At 44.2% G+C, this 17,855-nt stretch overlaps 1 protein-coding gene across 1 annotated transcript; it reads left to right on the top strand.

The window, feature by feature from the left end:
- The first annotated feature begins 2,529 nt into the window (after positions 1-2,529).
- On the top strand, positions 2,530-16,961 carry LOC124973931 (phosphatidylinositol 3,4,5-trisphosphate-dependent Rac exchanger 1 protein-like). The gene is given in 10 exon segments (XM_047537563.1): positions 2,530-2,613; positions 2,705-2,797; positions 4,454-4,622; positions 4,716-4,830; positions 5,950-6,016; positions 6,869-7,041; positions 8,238-8,263; positions 8,266-8,336; positions 15,583-15,689; positions 16,820-16,961. Coding segments are annotated over 10 exon segments (1,047 nt in total).
- Positions 16,962-17,855: the final 894 nt, after the last annotated feature.

Genomic DNA, 17,855 nt, shown 5'->3' with positions numbered 1-17,855 from the left:
CTGGCTCCAGAGACAGAAGCGCTGGTTGTAGTCCCTGCTGGATGGGGACCTGCACCAGCCTTCGGTTAAAAACTGCCAGAGTGCAGCATTAGCACTGTTTTTCTGTGAGGGTCAGGCACGTGGGCTGGGCCAGCTCTGCTGTCCCCTGCCAGCCTCTTTCTTGTCCCTCTCCTTCCAGATGGGAAGAACCAGCTGCTCATGGCCTTGCTGAAATGCACAGGTGAGTGCACGTGCCAGGTGTACAAGCGAGGCTCTCCTGGCTGTGGGTGTCTGTGAGGACAGCCCCGGAGGCCTCTTCTGTGGCCAAGGTGACTTGCCTTTGGCCCATCAGGACCTGCACTGGGGACAGCAATATTTTGACCTCCTGCCCCTTCAGGAACAACTTGAACCTCATGTTCAAAGGACAAGTCTCAGGACCCTGGAACTGGGAGACCTGTGTTGGGCCACCTGCTATGTGGGTGACTGTTGACAAGGATGGAGGATAGAAGATGAAGGGTGGGGAGGCTATTTGTCAGTAGGAATCCAGCCCCAGCAGATAGTGGAGCCAGGGCTGCATGTGGGGTCAGGGACCCTGGGAGATGACTGGTGTCCCTCCCTTCTTCCCAGAAATTTTCAGTCAAGTGAGGTTCCAAATAGACCCCTGCACTCAGTGCCCAGAAGTTGAGAGTAATTCCTCCCAGCTGATGAGACCCTGTTACCTGGATGCCTCGAGTGGGTGGGTCGAAGAGTTGGAGCAGGGCCTGCAAAGGAGGCAGGGCTGGGAGGGGTCAGCGAGGGTGGGGTGGTGAGGGGAGGGCACAGTTCTGATGGCAGGCAGGCAGTTCTTCATGGGTGGCACTCAGTGGCAGAGCAGCACCACGTGCATACAGCCCACAAGGCCAAGAAGTGCTGCACCCCAGAGTCTGGGTTTGGGGCCACCTGGCTTGCTGGCCAAGGGGAGTTTTGTGGACCTAGCTTTTGAACCCAAGTGAACTTTGGTCTGTTCGCCCTATGGACTGTGTAGGGGGTCACAGCACTGCCCAGTGGCCTGTCCCCACGGAAGACACCAAACTGTAACTGCACAGGGACACTGTCTTCTGCCAGGCCTTGGTGGCTGCTGTGTGCACCTTCTCCAAGCAGCTGCTGGCAGCCCTCACCTACCGCTACAATAACAATGGCGAGTATGAGGAGAGCAGCTTTGATGCCAACTGAAAGTGGCTGGAGTAGGTGGCAGCCACTGGGGTCCTGATGCACTGCCAGTCCCTGCTTGTGAAAGTGCAATGGTGAGTGGGTCAGGCGGGTGGGAGGCCCCTCTGCCAGTGTCCCTTGCAGCTGGTACCCATGACCTAGTCTGTTCACACAACAGTTATTAATTGAGCACCTACTGTGTACTGCTGTTAGGGAACTGGGGTCTACTAGTGATCAAAGTAGCCCCTGTACTTGGGGATCATATCTCCTGGTGGGAGAGAAACAGACCATGAGCCATAGACCAGTGGTGCTCAAGCTAGGCAGGGGACCCTGGCTGCATCTGAAGACATTTTTAGTCATGGCAACTGAGGGATCCAGAAGTAGTGTTACCGGCACCTGGTGTGCAGAGGCCAGGGACACTGCTTAGTGTCCTACCACAGTCCCCAGGACAAATGCCTGTCATGCAGCTTGGTTCTGTGATGGCCAGGCCCAGCCACTGGCTGTTGTGTGGGAAGTGTTGCCTCGGAGTGCCCTCTGCTGGCCGAAGCCACACACAGGCACTCTTGCAAGAGATCTGCTCTCCGTGAACCCAAAAGTTAGTCGGGACACCAGTCCTCAATGTATTCTCAGAGCCGGAGACTGCCTCATCCACTAGGTCTCTGATGTCAGGAGGTGCCGGTTGCTGACTGCTGGGGTCTGCAGCTCTCTTTCCAACTGGGGAAACTGAGAAGAATGGATGGAGGAGGGAGGGGAGATGGAAGGAAAAGTGGAAGACTGTGCGTGGAGTTGCTTGGGGACCCAGGGTCAGAGTTGGTTGTGTTGAAGAGCTGACATTTGAGCTAGTCAATGGATGGTCAGAGGAACAGCATGGGACAGAGAAAGCAGCATGTTCTCAGGTTCCCAGCAGAGGCAGCGTGACCTAGGAGCAGCGAGGTGGTTGGGAGGAGAGGTTTGCAGGCCCTGTCTGTAGGACTGGGGCTTTATTCTGGGGCAGAGGAGGTTTACAGGCTTGGGGGTAGGTGAGAAATAGGATTTGGGTTCAATTTAAAAAGGTAACAGCCCAGGGAGAGGTGAGTTGTTTGGGGGAGAATGAGGGGGAGGTGTGGTGTCCTTCTGGGACGTGGATATTGCCCCTGTGGGGGGTGACTGGGAAGTTGGGGGGGTATGTGGAGCATGGTCCAACTGTCAGGGCTTGGCCCTGATTGTTTATGGGTGAGGGGAAAGAGAAATCAGGTGTTATGGTCTACTGGTGGAGCATCAGAGGTAGGCAGGATTGGTTAAGTCAGTAACCATTGTCCGGGTAGGGAGGAGGTGGCTTTACCAGGTCACTCAACAAATCAGAGCGGAGGTGAGTTCTGAGCCATGGGGACCACAGGACAAGCTGCAGGGCGAGTCATGATTTCGCCCACAGAGCACACCTGGACATGGTTCTCAGGAGGCCCCGGTGTAGACTGATGCTAGATTCATATCCCAGCACCGTGAAGTGAATGCCTGTTGTGCGTGGTACTTGAGATCCCTTCACCGTGTCTTCTTGCAGAAGAAGGAATGGACCATGCTGGAGGACATCTGGGTGACCCTGTCAGAGCTGGACAGTGTCACCTTCTCCTTTAAGCAGCTGGATGAGAACTGTGTGGCCAGTGAGTGATTCCTCACAACCCCACTGTCAGAGTTGGGACATTGAGGCCGAAGGGGCCACTTGGGACCTTGGTCTCCCCCTGTGTGCAGGTCACTTTCCCAAGGTGAACCTGAACCCAGCATGTCAAGCCTCATGCCCCAGATTGAGTGAAAAAAGAGGGGTTCTCTCCCATCAACCCAGCTGTCTTCACCAGGTCTTAAAAGAGGTCCACAGCACTTCTCATTAAAATTCCACCCTGGAGTCATCCTTTGGAGCAAAGAATTCAGATTAAGGATTAATGGCATAATTGACTGATGTTCCTTAGTCCTTTCTCCCTTTGTCCTGCCCCCCCATCCATCTGACCACCCACTACCCAACACCTACCACACACACATCCATAGCAGTGAGCACTCAGTACTTGGGGACAGGATCTGGGCCACAGTAGAGGCAGCATAGCTATGGTCCTGCCCTCCCCATGGGTCTCTCCTGGAGTCATCTGGGGGAATCTCAGATGCAGATTGCAGTTGCTGGCTGCTGTGGCATGGGGCCTGGGCAGAGGGTCCCTGTGTCCTGGGGTCCCTGGGGAGCTGTCCAGGTGAACTCCAGCCAAGACTGAGAATGCTGTGCTTGCTTCCAGAGCTCTGCTGCTGTGCATGGGTCCTGGGAACTTGCCAGAAAGGCTGATTCTCAGAACCCACCTCAGACCTCCTACCTCAGAAACTCTGGAGTGGAACTGGGGTGTTCATGTCAAAAGCCATCCCCAGTACTGTAGCGCTTGTGAGGTTGAGGGCCACTCTCTAGGTCAGCACTTCCCTTCCTTTTATTTCACTCCTTGAAAGACCCCTGAGACCTCTTTTCCTCGCTACCACACCCCCTTGAAATTGCAGCGCTGCTGTGGCCTGTGTGTCCATGTGCTGTGCGTCTGGCTTGTGAGGTCTGCCCTCCCTCAAGGACCGACTTGTGCCTCCTTGGGGCAGTGTGGCCCTGCCAGAAATGCAGACTGCTGCATGGGGGTCAGCTTCTGGGAGCCAGTTTGAGCTGACTGCCAGTGGCTGCCTGTCTGGGGCTGGACTGGGATAAGGAGAACCCCGATCAGCTAGCGACGACTGCAGGGTGCAGCAGGGCCTCTGATTGCCATATTTTGCCCTCCCTGCCTTACGCTTTTCCTCATGGGGTGAATAAGATGCAGGTGTTGTTTGAGGGCAGCTTTTGCTAGGTGGGGCCCTGAGCTACCACTCAAGGGTAACCAGAGCGCTGTGGTGGGGCTCTGATGACACACTGCTGGCTCCCCTGCTGGGTAGTCAATGTCAGGGCCAAGAACAGCACCTGTTGAAGTCATCCAAGAGGGAGGTCACAAGCTGCTCTGCAGAGTGTGGGACAGTCTGAGGCTACCTGTGTGGGACGGGAAGTCTGAGGCTGCCCCTCTAGTCTGGAGGGAACATGTGGTCACAGGATGCTACTCTGACATCAGTGGACATGGAAGTCCCAGGGTGCCATCTGAGGCTGGGAAGAGGGGTTCTGAGGCTATCTCTCTGGAGTAGGGTTGGAGGGCAGGCAGGTCTGAGGCTCTCCCTCTGGAGTGGGGAGAACAGGGAGGTGCTAGGGTGCCACTCTGGCACCTGGAGAAGGGAACTCTAAAGCTGCTGTGCCAGAGCAGGGTGGGGTTCTGAGGCCCTTGCCTCCTTGTCCCCTGCAAACACTAATGTCTTCTACCACATAGAGGACAGTCAGCAGGCACTGAAAGTGGTCTTCTACCTCAATGGCTACCACTTCTCCAAGCTGCCCTCCCGCCAGGAGAAGAGGGCCAGCCTCCAACCACACACTGTGCTTTTCACTAAAGGTTAGCTGTGGACTGGGGAGGTACTACAGGGGCCAAGCCAAGACCACCGGGCCCTTGGGACCTAGAACTGCCCTCCCTCCTCTTCCTCTACAGCTCTGGAGAATGTGGAAGGGCTTCCTCCTCCAGGCAGACAGGTAGCAGAGGATTTGCAGCAGGAGATCAATGTCCAGTCACTGGAGAATGTCCAGCAGTATTTCCACAAGCTCAGGTGTGTACTTGGGCCTCCGTCAGGGGCAGGATTCAGAAAACCACCACAACAGATGGCAGGTAGACGCTCAGCATGAGGAGTGGGCCAGACACTCATGTCTGCATGAGAGTCGGATGGCAGTGTGCTCAGTAGGTCAAGCTGACCCATTCTACAGATGGGGAAGCTGAGGCCCAGAAGCATACACAGCATGACCAAGGTCACATGGCCAACAGTCTGGCTTCAAAGCAGGTCCTCTCTGCTAAGCCAAGCTGCCAGTCCACTGTGCATGGGGACAGGAGCTGAGATTGTCGCCCTGGACATCTTGGGCCTTGAGAAAGGGATGTAGTGCCCTGGGCCTCGTCCCATTGACAACCCATGCAGGGAGAAGTGAAAGGAACAGATTTTGCCAGGAGGAAGCATAGGTCCAGAGGAGTAGTTCCCACTTCCCCAGCAGCTTGCCCACAGACCCTCCTGAGTCCTGCCTCAGTGACAAAAGGTGGTTGAGAGGGACTTTATCCTCTCCAGGCCTGGTTTTGCATTTGGAAATGGGAGACTGATGCTTCTGTCCATTTGCTAGACCAGAACATCTTGGCACCCTTTTGCATAGACTAGGCCATAAGTCTCTTTCTGTGCTGTTTCTGGAGTGTTTTAAATACAGGCTCTAGTTATTCACTTGTTCACTCAGAATGGGTTCTTTGGGACCTTAATTGGGACACACACTGTCCCCATGCATGGGAGTCTATCCTCTTCTGGGACAGGAGCCGCCAAGACCAGCCCACACTTGCTGTGAATAAGACTTATCAGCATGAGGGCAGCTTGCTGCTATCCACCTGTCTGTGGTCTGTACTGCATTCCACAGCCCAGCTGAGCAGTGTCCCTGAGACCGCCTGGTTCCCAGAGCTGGGACTTTACAGTCAGACAACCCCTTTGGTGGAGTGGGACAGACTTGGAGCCAGCGAGCACAGAGCAGTGTCCAGCATCAGGTGAGGACAGGGCTCCAAGGAGGAGAGGAGAAGCAGGCTGGGTGGAGAGCTGAACAGGGATGTCAGGCTGCCTCTGATTCTACCTGGAGCATGGAGGCCAGGTTGCCCAGCTGGGAGATGGGGGTGGAGCCCCCTTCAGCCCATCTTTCTCCCTCAGGACATTTTACCTGGAGCCATTGAACCTGCACATGGATGCCAGCACCACAGCCATGAAGATCGACCAGGTGTGTCCCCAGTCCATGACTTGGCCAGGCGGACTCCCAGGGTCATGACTCCACTGGCAGGTTTTCCTCCAGACACCACGCTGGCCACACCCTGCAGGCCAGGGAGTCCCAGAGGTGGTTCATGCTCACTGAGGCCTCTTTCTCTCCCATGCATCGTGGTCATTGCAGGTTTCTCTGGGGCTGGGACCCCTGCAGGCAGCCGCGGACCCATGTCAGGCATGGTCGGGCCCTGCTCTGGTTTCTTCCTTCATATTTTTACTAACCCTTAGAAATTGAAAGATCTCATAGAAACCGAGGCTTCCAACTTTTTTGAGAAGTGGAGAGACGTGAGTTCTGTTTTGGGGCTTCTTCCCATTCTCTGTGCTTGGCCTGTGCTGGTCGTGGCTGTCCCTTGGGCCCCGCTGACTTTGGTTCCTGCTGCTCAGTGTACCGTGGCCTTCCAGGGTCAAGGCAGGCCTCACCCTGGGCTGGCATGCTGGTCTTGGGGCTTTGGCTGCTCTGAGAGAGGTTGTAGGCAAGTGTTTTGGGACTCTAATGTGACTGGCAGGATCTCACAGGGCACAGAAAGGAGGAGCCACCACCTTTACCTCCACATGTTGTTGAGGAAGCAGGGGCAGGAGAGGGCTCCTCCTCGTAAGGGTTTTGAGGGCATGATCTGTTTGTGCTTAGTCAGGGACACACTGGGCAGGTGAAGAGAGCAATCCAGAAGGTGAGAACTGAAATACATGGTGAACATCGAGCGCCAACTGCAGTGTATTGGGGAACCACAGATTGCTCTTGAGCAGGAGTCATGACAGAGAACTTACCCTCGGCTGCACCCAAACATCCCATGTTTCTCTCCCATGCCTGTAGCTGATCTGCTCCATCAATGCCCTAGATGAGCTCTGCCACCTTGTGAAGTCCTTTGTGCACTCCAAGCCTGGCACCAGGAGGAGCATGGGCACTGGCCTCTTCCCTGTCTCCTCTGAGCTCTGCTACCACCTGGGGGCCTGCCAGATTGCCATGTGCAGCACCGGCATGCAGAGGTGGGCCATGCCAGCACCCGGGACAGGAGGCAGGAAGGCTGTGCCCATGTCCTGGAACTCCTGGGTTGTGGACCTGGACAGGGCATCCCCTCTCTGGACCCTAGGTCATCTGTGAAATGGGGTCAACTGTGGCAGTCGGTGGGTAGGAGGGCTGTGGACTTCCTGGTTCCTGGTCTGGAAGGTGTGAGGGAGACTGATCTCAGAGCCTCCATCCCTGCTGCAAGTGGGATGGCTCACCTGCAGGGCAGAACTGCCTCTGGCCTCCCTGGACACTCCTCCTCTGTCCTCTGCCTGGCTGCTGGCCCCAGGGAAAGAGAGCTCCTTTCCTGGGAGCCCTTCCTGGACATGAGTAGTTACGCTTGCCTCTCATGCCACTTATTCATGGGGATCCAACAGGCTCTGCCACCCTAGTGCAGTCCTCCTATGAGGGCGGGTTTCTTTTTTCTGTCATGCCCAGTGGACTGGTACCTAGCACTAAAGGGTCAGGTGGACAGGCATTCAGTCATGTCTCCTCAAGTGGTGGGCAGGCTCCTGCCTGCCAGGCACTGTGGTGTTTGTGTCCCCAGCCTTGTGCCCCCTGCTGTGGGCTGATGCAGAAGGGTCTGTTCCAGAGGTTGTCAGTCATGGGCAGTTTTGCTCCCCAGGGGATGTTACCTGTGTCTGGAGACATTTGTGGTCATCACAGCCAGGGGATGTGGCATCTAGTTGGTGGGGGCTGGTGCTCAGCATCCCACAGTGCATGGGACAGTCTCTTTCTGGTCCCCTGTCAGTGCTACTCCAGTCCTGACTCTAGTCAGGGAGACTGGGGTGCCCAGAGGTTCACTCATCTGTCAGGGCCATAGGGAGAAGGGTGCAGGGTGGCTTGGAGTCCCAGGCCTGGCGCAGAGCCATGTTCTAACAGCCCGAGCCATGGGGCTGTGCCGGGGCCACTGAGCAGGGGCCAGGCCTCAGGAGTTGCCCCATTCAACTGACAGAGAGCAGGGCCCTGCCTGGCTGTGCTGCTGCCCTGGGTGCAGACCCCCACAGGAACATGCCTAGGGGTGGAGGCTGCTGGGAGGGCCTGATAGGGAGAAGCAGATAGGTGGGGAAGTTCAGCATGGAAAGGATGCAGGGGGGATGTCCTGCACAGTTGTAGAGGGTGAGGTGAGACCTGGTGGTGGTGGCCGCTGTCCCATGTCCTCTCCACCCCCGCACAGGAGCATCCTGAGTGTGTCCCTGGAGCAGTAGCTGTCCTGGCACAGAGCCATGGGCTGCTGCCCAAGTGCATGATGCAGGCCACAGACATGCAAAAGCAGGTGAGGCCAGGCTGGGCTGAGGGCAGCTGCATGCACCCTGTGTGGGGTGAGGCTATATGGGACTGGGCACCCTCAGTGCAGCTTCTGGAGCACCGCACCCCTCAGCCAGGTGTTCCTGCATGTCCCGAGGCACTACTATTCATGATAGTGTAGGTGTGTGATCCACTCTGAGGGAATATTTTTATTTTGATAGTGTGCACTCTTTCAGGTCTAACACGTTTTTCTAGAAGAAGTGATTATTCATTTTTTATGATTTTGTAACTCTTCATTACATTGATCCTGTTTATTGTTCAATTATTCTCAGTTTCATTGATTTTTTCCCCTTTGATCTTCATTATTTCCCGTCTTCTACTGGTTTTGGAGTTTAGTCTTTTTTTTTCTTTTTTTTTTTTTTCTCAAGGACTTGAGGTGGAATACAGGCTTATTTATTTGGCATCTGTCAAGTCTTTAAATGGAGGCAAACAATGCCATAAATTTTTCTCTTAGAACTGCTTTTATACAATTCCAGATACATTGATATGCCCTCTTTGGTCTCATTAGTTCCAAAGAATTTCTTAATTTCTATTCTCATTTCTTTTTTGATCAGTTCTTCAGTTAGGTGAGCATTGCTCAACCTCTCTATATTTATGTCATTTACATTTTTTTCTTTTCTAATAGAATACATGAGATTACATCAGATTTTGACTCACTAATATTTGATTTTTAGCCATGAATATGATCTATTTTGGAAACAGTTTCAGTGTTGCTGAGAAGAAGATAAATTCAACTCTTTGAGATTGGAATATTAGGTTGGTTATCAGTTAGGTCCACTTTATTATAGTGTTGATTAGACAAATTATATTTGATATTTTGGTGATGGGGTGTTTTGAAATCATCCAGTTTTTGGGGTTTGGATTTAACTCATTTAGCATAATATGTAGTATTAGGTTATTATGTAATATTTCTTTTATGTAATTGTGTATTTTCACATTTGTGGCATAGATATTTATTATTCTTGTGACTTCTTGTTGGATTGTTCATGTTACTGGAATAAAGTGACCTTCTTTGTCTCTTCTGATTAATTCTTGCTTGAAATTTATTTTACCAGAATTCAGAAATAGCCATTCCTGCCAGTTTTCTTTGACAAATATATATATATATATATATATATATATATATATATATATATATTTTGCCATCCTTTTACCTTCAGTCTGGGATTGTTTTTGCCTATAAGCTGAGTCTTTTCTTAGCATTATAGAGTTGTATTCTGGTTTTGACACATTCTACTAATCTGTGTCTTTTAATTGAGAAATTAAGACCATTAACATTTATTGTTAGTATGGATATGTGTTTGCTGTTTCCTGTCATAATTTTTGTTATATTTTATCCTGATTTGATTCTCATTTACAGGATTATTCTTCTGTTTAACATCCTCTGTTCATGGTCATTGAGAATTGTTTTTTAATTCCTCTGTGTAGTATATCTTCGAGTTTCCATTGTAATGCTGGCTTAGTCCCCATGAATTCTTTTATTTTATTCTCTTTTTTACTGTAAAAATATTTCACTTCTATTTAATCTAAAGAAATTCTTGTCACTGAATGTTTTTATTTCCCCCTCAAATATTAAACTGTGTTTTGCTGTATATAGTAACCTTTGCTGACAGTTGTTTTCTTTTAGGACTTGGAATATCTCATGCAGAACTTCTTTATATTTAGATCTTAACTGATAAATCAGAAGTGAACCTTATTGAGTTGTCTATAATTTGTGACCTGATGTTTCTCTCTTGTGGCTTTTAATATTCTTTCCTTTTTCTATATGCTAGGTATTTTGATTATATTTTTCAGCAAGCTTCTCCTTTTACTGTAAACCTCCTCTTTTTTGTCCTGTAAGTCTTGTTTTTGTGGATGTCTATCTCATTTCTCCTATGGGAAAAGTTTTCTGCAACTACCTCTTTGAAAATGTTACTTAGGCCTTTAATTTGTATCTTCCTATTCTCTTTTATATCAATGATTATCATGTTTGATATTTTAAAGTTGTCCCTGAGTTCTTGCATGTCATGGTCATGTTCTACAGTTTTTTCCTGTAGTACCTTCTGTGTTCTCAAGAACATACAGTTTATCTTCAATGCCTGAAGTCCAGTCTTCAAGGACTGAGTTTCTATTTTCTGTGCAATCTAATCTGTTAAGTGATGTTTTCAAGAAAAATTTTAACTTGATTGATCATGCCTTCATTTCTAGGAGTCCTGTTTTGTTTCTTTTCAATATTTATATTTCTTTATTAAAGTTGTCTTTCATTTCCTATAATTTCTCTCTTAATTTCTCCCTCATATTTTCTTCTAGTTCTTTGATCATTTTGATAATAAGGTTTATTAAAACACTCTTCCCCTGGGTTTTAGTCTACCTCATCAGTGGGAACTTTGGGGATTGTGAATTTGGGGGGATTATAGTTGTCTGTTTTCTCATGTTTTCAGAGGTCTTGGTCTTATGTACCAATTATGGTGGATTTCTCGTTCTCTTTTTCCACATGTCCTTTTATGTGTAATTATTTATTTGTTCTTGGACATCTCTGTTTTTAATATGAGTAGATTCTGAGGAGTTGACCCCAGTTTCCTCTCATTTTTTCCTTCTTGGATTATTTTTAATGGTTTGGGTGTTTTGTCTCCTCCCTTTTTTTAGTTGAAATAATGTCAGGGAATGTTTTTTTCAGCAGCAGAATCTCTCCAACTGTGAACTCTTGGTGTCTTTATGGGTTCCCACCACATCATGGAATAGTGGTGAAATAGACAGTAGTGATTACTGTTGAAGACATACCATAGAGTTAAAATAAAATCCCAGATCCTACATTGATGTCTTAAACATTAGTTGGTACTAATAAAGTAAAACAGTGAATTCAGTAATTGTTAAAAGTAAAACCAATAACCATGAAATAGCTATGGCTTAAAGCCAATAACAGGTGTCAGCCATATCACTAACAACAGTAATGATTGTAGTAGCATTAATGGTGGGGGCAGGAGTTACAATGTAAAACTACAGTTAATTAGGTAAAAAGAATGTGTCTCACAAAGTTTAAGATTTATAAGAAAGTGAACAGAGAACACAGAATATATGTGGTAGGTAATGTTCATAAAAGAATGGGATATATAGAAGAAACAAGGTTTTGGGCAAGAGGGAAAGAGAACGATAGAATTTGTTACTAGAAGATAAGAGAGAATGAGAGGGTTGGGATTGATGTCAATGGTGGAGCACTTGCCTAGCACATGTGAGGCACTGGATTTTATCCTCAGCACCAAATAAGAATGAATTAAATAGAGATATTGAGTCTATCTACAACTAATTTTTTAAAAAAGAGAATGAATCTTGAAAAATAAAAAAAATACAAAACACCCCCATGATATACAATCCAAAAAACTGATCCCTCAGAAGAAATGCTGAAAGCAAATAATCATGTTACATTATTTATATATGAGAGAAAAAGAGACAAATATGTGTATTTATGCATGTTCCTGAATCAATCAGCACAGCTGGAACTCAGAGGCACCCACACACATGAACAGAATAAAAAGTAATAAGACATAGCAAAAAGGTTAAAATATCCAAAATCTTAAAAGACAAATGAAGAAAACTTCTCCACTGAGGTGGTCAAATATTTGACTGGAATGGCTGGCCCTTTTCTATTTCCAATAGTATTTCTTTTTAGTTTTTCTTGAGTTATGTACTGATAGCACAAGGGAAGGAGGTGTTAACCCTTTCCTGTTTTTGTGTTACCATTTGATGTGTTCTAAGACTGAAGCTGTTTTATTTAAAACAGACTTTCTTCTCCTGCATGTAGTGGAATGTGTTAGGGCTTAATGCAGTTGTCTTATTATCCATTATGACCAGTTTAATGCACTCCCAGGCTACCTCTTCTGCAGCTTTATTTAAGGGATGTTCCAGCAGCTGGCAGTGAGATATAATTGGCTTCAGATCTAATCAGGATTTGCTTGATGGGAACTTATTTGGAGAGAATTAATCAACCTGCTTCTGGGCTACACAGCAACCAGTCAACTCCATGGAACTGGTACTCAGGAGCCTCCCAAGAAATCCAGTGATGGTTCATGGGGCTGATTCTCCACTCACTGCAGCCCATGGGCAAGTCTCTCTGGATTTAAGCCTTGAGTGAATTCACCCTCACCTGCTCATACTGTTGGCACCTTTCAGATGATCTTTGAACTGCCAAACACAAAGGAGAAATGAGTAGAACCCCAATCCCCATTTCAACTAGAATCCCACTATGTACAGTCTACTCTGTCCATTTCTCTCATATTCTGTCAGACACAGCCTAGGCCCCTTAATAGTCACCCTCTATGATATCGCAGCTGTGCATTTATATGTGTATGTGTGTGTGTGTGTGTGTGTGTGTTTGTGTGTGTGTGTGCATGTATCCGTGTGCACACATGCATACTGTGTGTTTCCTAATGTCACAGGTCCTGCAGATGCCACAGTGGCCCACTTATTCCCAAATGGCTCCACCTCAGCTCTTCATGGCCAGTTCAGACACAGAGCTTGATTTTTAAGCACCAAAGTATGTTTTTTATGCACCAGTATATAGTGCAGTCTCTGAGTTTTGTAGGTTTAGGCAGTGTTTTTGATGTCAGATTTCTCTGTACCAAGACACTCCAAGGTGCAAGTTGTAATTTAGCCTCCCATGCTCACGCTTGTAAATTACAAAGCTGTGCCAGATTCACTCCAGCAGTCAGTGGTGGTGTGCTATGGTGTTTTTTTTTTTTTTCCTGGTTTTCATAGTCATATTTCTGAGTCTATAAGGCTCTTTGAGTGTTTAGTATTTAATTTTGGTGAAATCTCCCCTTCACCCACCTAGGTTGAGAAGCTTCACACCCACTGCTTTGGTCTTACAGCTTGGAATGCAACTTCCTCTACTCTGCTGTCTTCCAAGTCTTAGAAATTAGCATTTAAAAAACATTTTCTCATTTTTACTACAAATGTCATTTTCCCATCGTAATATTTTAAGCCTTGTTAGGTTACATATTTTTAGAAACTGAAATATTATGTCCATTGCAAGCAACACCTTCTCTTTCTCCTCAGCTTTGTCCATTAAAAATGAAATAATTTAATTTCTTTAATTATGCAAACAATAGTTCATAATTATTGATTGTTATTAAGCTCATTGATATGCACAATTTCTGTATTAAATTTGCCCAAATTTCTAAATCACATTAAGTATCAACTAAAATGGCATCAGAGTAAAAGAATTTTGAAAATAGATGTGTGTTAGAGTCCTAGAATTGCATTAAGACTGAGAACATATTTCATAGTCTTATTTTTATTTGATCTTAATAGTTACACATAGGAGTTGAATACATAATGTATAGATAGTCATTGTTGTACATAGTACTGTTGTCAAGTTTATCCCAACAAAATTACACATGCATGCATGGAATTTGATTTTAGTTCATGATTCAGTCCCTTTTCTGCCCTCTTTCTCTCTGTCCCTCCTCCCCTCCATTTTCTCTTTCCTCCTCTCTGATAGAGATCCTTTCCCTTGTGTATTTATCTGGTTTTTATTGATTCTTTTTACTTATACATAACAGTGAAATTCTATGTTCTTTATTTATGCATGCACATACCATGATTTTTGAACAGTGCATTCTCCATTGCCTTTTCTTTCTAGTCCTTCCAGTTGGTCCCTCAACATTTTTCTACACCATGATCTTCCCTATATCTTCTCATAATTATATTCTTTCCACCTCCTTTCCTTTGATTTACTCTATCTATCTTCCACTTAGGAGAGAATACATTTGACCTTTGACATTCTCAGTTTGACTTTTTTACTTAACATGGTATTCTCCATTTCCACCAATTCACTAGCAGTTGACATAGTTTAATTCTACTATATGGTAAGTAGGATGACATTGTGTATGTATACAACAATTTCTTAATCCTTTCATCCATTGATGGATGTCTGGATTGATTTTATAATGCAATTCTTGTGAATTGGACTACTATAAATATTGAAGGATATGTATCACTATAGTATGCTGATTTTTGTTATTTTAAAAAAATAAATAGGAGTGGGATGTTGTAGTTCCGTCTCTAGTTTTCTGAGGAATATTTAAACTGCTTTCCAGAGTGATTGTACTAGTCTACAATGCTTCCAACAATGCACAAGTTTCCTTTCTCTCCACAGTCTTACCAGCATTTATCATTGTATTCTTGATCATTACCATTCTAACTGGAGTGATCTTAAATCTTATTTTATCATTTCCCTGATTGCTAGAGATGTTGAACATTCTTTGTATGGTTGTTGTCCATTCGTGCTTCATCTTTTAATAAATTTCTTCTCAGTATTTTTACCCATTTATTTGTTAGGTTATTTTTGGTGTGCATGAAGTTTTCTGAGTTATGTATGCTGGATATTTAACCCTATTGGTGGAGTAGCTAGAAACGATTTCCACCCATTCTCCAGGGAGAATATATTTTTGTATTCAACTTTCTAACTTATAAGGTAAATATCTTCCATCTAATAATAACAGAAAACACAGGAACAAATTAAGGAAAAACAAGAGTCTACTTAGTCTTATCTTTTCAATTCAGAGCCCAATTTCTTTGTGAATCATTGGGAGCACTAGTGTCTGATACTGATATCTGGAATTCTGACACCATAAATGGAAGAGAATCAAGAGGACTTGAGTAACATGGAGGAAACGTCCATGTTATTGAAAAGTCTATAATTGCAAAATTTAGTTCTTCATATTTAAATGTTTGCTATGAAAAATCAATGTGAAATAACTGTTAAGCAGTGGCAAAGATTTGCCCAAAATACAGGATACATAATGCCCCATTTTGTAAAATTTCTCTAACAGTGAACCAAGATACCTTTCTGATAAGGCTTGGTATTTTTGGAAAAGTAGATATTCTTTGGAATGTAGATTGATAAATCCTGATATTGAGTTAGAAGTTTGGCTTATTAATTAAATAAAATACTTAAATCCTTTACTAATATGTTTTAGGGTATAGGACTATTGAGAAAAAATATGCTGTCTGTGTTCTCAAGAAATGACTAGAGTTTATGTGGCAACTCTAGGCAGAGGAGCAGCATTGCAAAGAGAAGGAACAGAACATATGGAAATGTAGTGGAATGAGAAGGAAGAAATTACCCTTAATTTACTTATTTATCATATTCTTACGTTCTGACAGAACATAAGAATTGTAAGAGTTTTAGTTCAGTTGTGGAATTTTGCAAATTTACTGTTTTTGTTGTTTTCCAGAATGGCCGTACATCACTTTTACTTGCCATAAAGTATAAAAGAGAGTTGATAGTAGAGACTTTAATTCAGAGGAAAGCAAATATACATGCTGTTGAACTGAAGGGAAGGTACAGTACTTTATTCATTTATAGAACCTTAGTGGTATAGTAAAAATCACTCAAGCAAAGATAATTAACTCAATAGGAAGGATACTATTAATATAGCTATTTAGAATAGAGTGCTATATATAAACAGAAACCACAGTTAGAGTAGAAAATCAATTATTCAGCTGAGCAATATAAATAAGTGCAAATATGATTCAAAAGTATTGGCAGATGTTTGTTATTTGGTTTGTGGTCATGTGATATTTTGTTAGCTAAAGAGTTTTTCTATTAATTTTGTAAAGTATGGACATTACTTTTATATTTGATTCAGTATTGAAAATTTAAAACTTTCTGTTGTATTTTTAACTTCTACTTCTGATATATTGTTCTTTTAGAAATGATGTATTCAGCATAAATAAGCATTTAAAATTATTTTGTCAGTTGGTTAACTGTTCTAAATTGCTTCCCTTTTAGTATATTGATGTTACATTATTCCTAAGTGATTATTAATATCTATTGCCAGAAGCTGTCAATTTTTAACATATTTTGATGCTTTTGTTTTTAATTGGAAGGGGCAGGGAGAAGAAAATAGTTTTAATGGCATAAGTGTTTCTTTTAATAAAGATAAGTTCTAAAGAGAAAAAAAGACAAGCCTCAGATTTGTGCACAACTAGATTTCTTTCCTAGCTTTTCTAGTGCATCACCTTGAAAACAATACTTATAACTAAATATAAATATATTTCCTGATCTCTATTATTATTATTATTTTTATTATTATTATTATTATTAGCAGCCTGGAAATAACCTGTTTTGTTTGATCTGTAACTGACTGTGAGTTACAATACATTATATCACACTAGGAAAGAAATGGAGCTTTCTTCATTGAAATCTTTACCATTTTCTGATAAATGACTTAATCATAGTTACTGTTCATTGAAGGATTTTAAGTTGTAACTTCTCCTTCATTGGGAAAAGAAATTTCTTTTTTTCCTTTTCAACCGAGGTGATTTGCAAAACTGAATATTTGCTGTCCCAAGGTGTTTATGTCTATTATTATCTGTAAAGTAAGATGTTGAATTGGAAAATATTATAAATTATCTGTTCAAATAACTCTATTAAAATACTTAAGGTTGAAATTATCTCTGTTATTGTAGAACAGTCCTCATGTTTGCTCTGGAACATGAATCAGAACACATAGCTGAGCTGCTTCTCCAGAATGGTATTGATGTCTCTGCTACAGATAACTTTGTACAGATGGCATTAGCTTTTGCTGCTGCTAGTGATCATAGTGGGTAAGTGTTTACATTAAAATACTGATCAACCTTGATTGGAGGCTCAAAATAATAACAGCTATTTCATTTTACATGAGGTGAAATTTCATGGCACAGCTATGTGTGAAACAATAGTGTGTTAGAGTACTTCACCAGCCAGCAGTCCTACAAGAGTCTAGATGAGAAGTGGTGATGAGTGTGAGTTTTCTCCAAGGTTCCTTTCTTCCCTCTTCTCTCCTTTTCTTCCCTCATCACCTTAAACATGCTAGTGAATTGCTGTACCACAGAAGTACATCATTAGCCAGTATCTTAGGGTCTTAGAGCTTTTATCATCATGGTTCCCAGCCTTATCTCTGTCATTCCAAGTATAATTCCTGACCATGGGGTATAAACCATGTCACACTTTGATTTTCCTAATTAGCTATTTGGATCTTGAAATGCCCACTTGAGCAGAAAAATCTTTATACTCTCCCCTTAAAATTAGCTTTTCTACCATCCTTTAATTTCTTGAGGACCTGAGGATTTTCTTAAAGTCTAAGGAGAGGGGAGAGGACTTTTAAAATGCTTTTGTTTCTGTCAAGTCTGTTACTGCTGTGTTACTCTGCAGTCTGGTGATGATTACCTTTTACTACAAAATGCCCTTATTGATTCCAGTCCCTGAGCATCTATGGTAATACTTAGACTTAAAAGTCACAACATTATTTTAAGTTAGGGTTCAACCCTTATTTTTGGAAGAAGTCATTAATTTTAAGAGAAATTAATCCTGCAAGAAAGAGCTATTGTTTATAGGGACATGACATTTTCTGAGTTTAAGTTATTATCGTTCAATATACTTACCTTATTGCCCTCAATGAATGGTCATTACATCTTACTTTCTTTTTTCTTAATATAAGCTTATGGATGCATTTCCATGTGTGTG

Source organism: Sciurus carolinensis, unplaced genomic scaffold, assembly GCF_902686445.1.
Source record: "Sciurus carolinensis unplaced genomic scaffold, mSciCar1.2, whole genome shotgun sequence".
Taxonomy (NCBI): domain Eukaryota; kingdom Metazoa; phylum Chordata; class Mammalia; order Rodentia; family Sciuridae; genus Sciurus; species Sciurus carolinensis.
The sequence above is the reverse complement of the archived record's forward strand: the minus strand, read 5'-3'. Positions and strand labels throughout refer to the sequence as shown.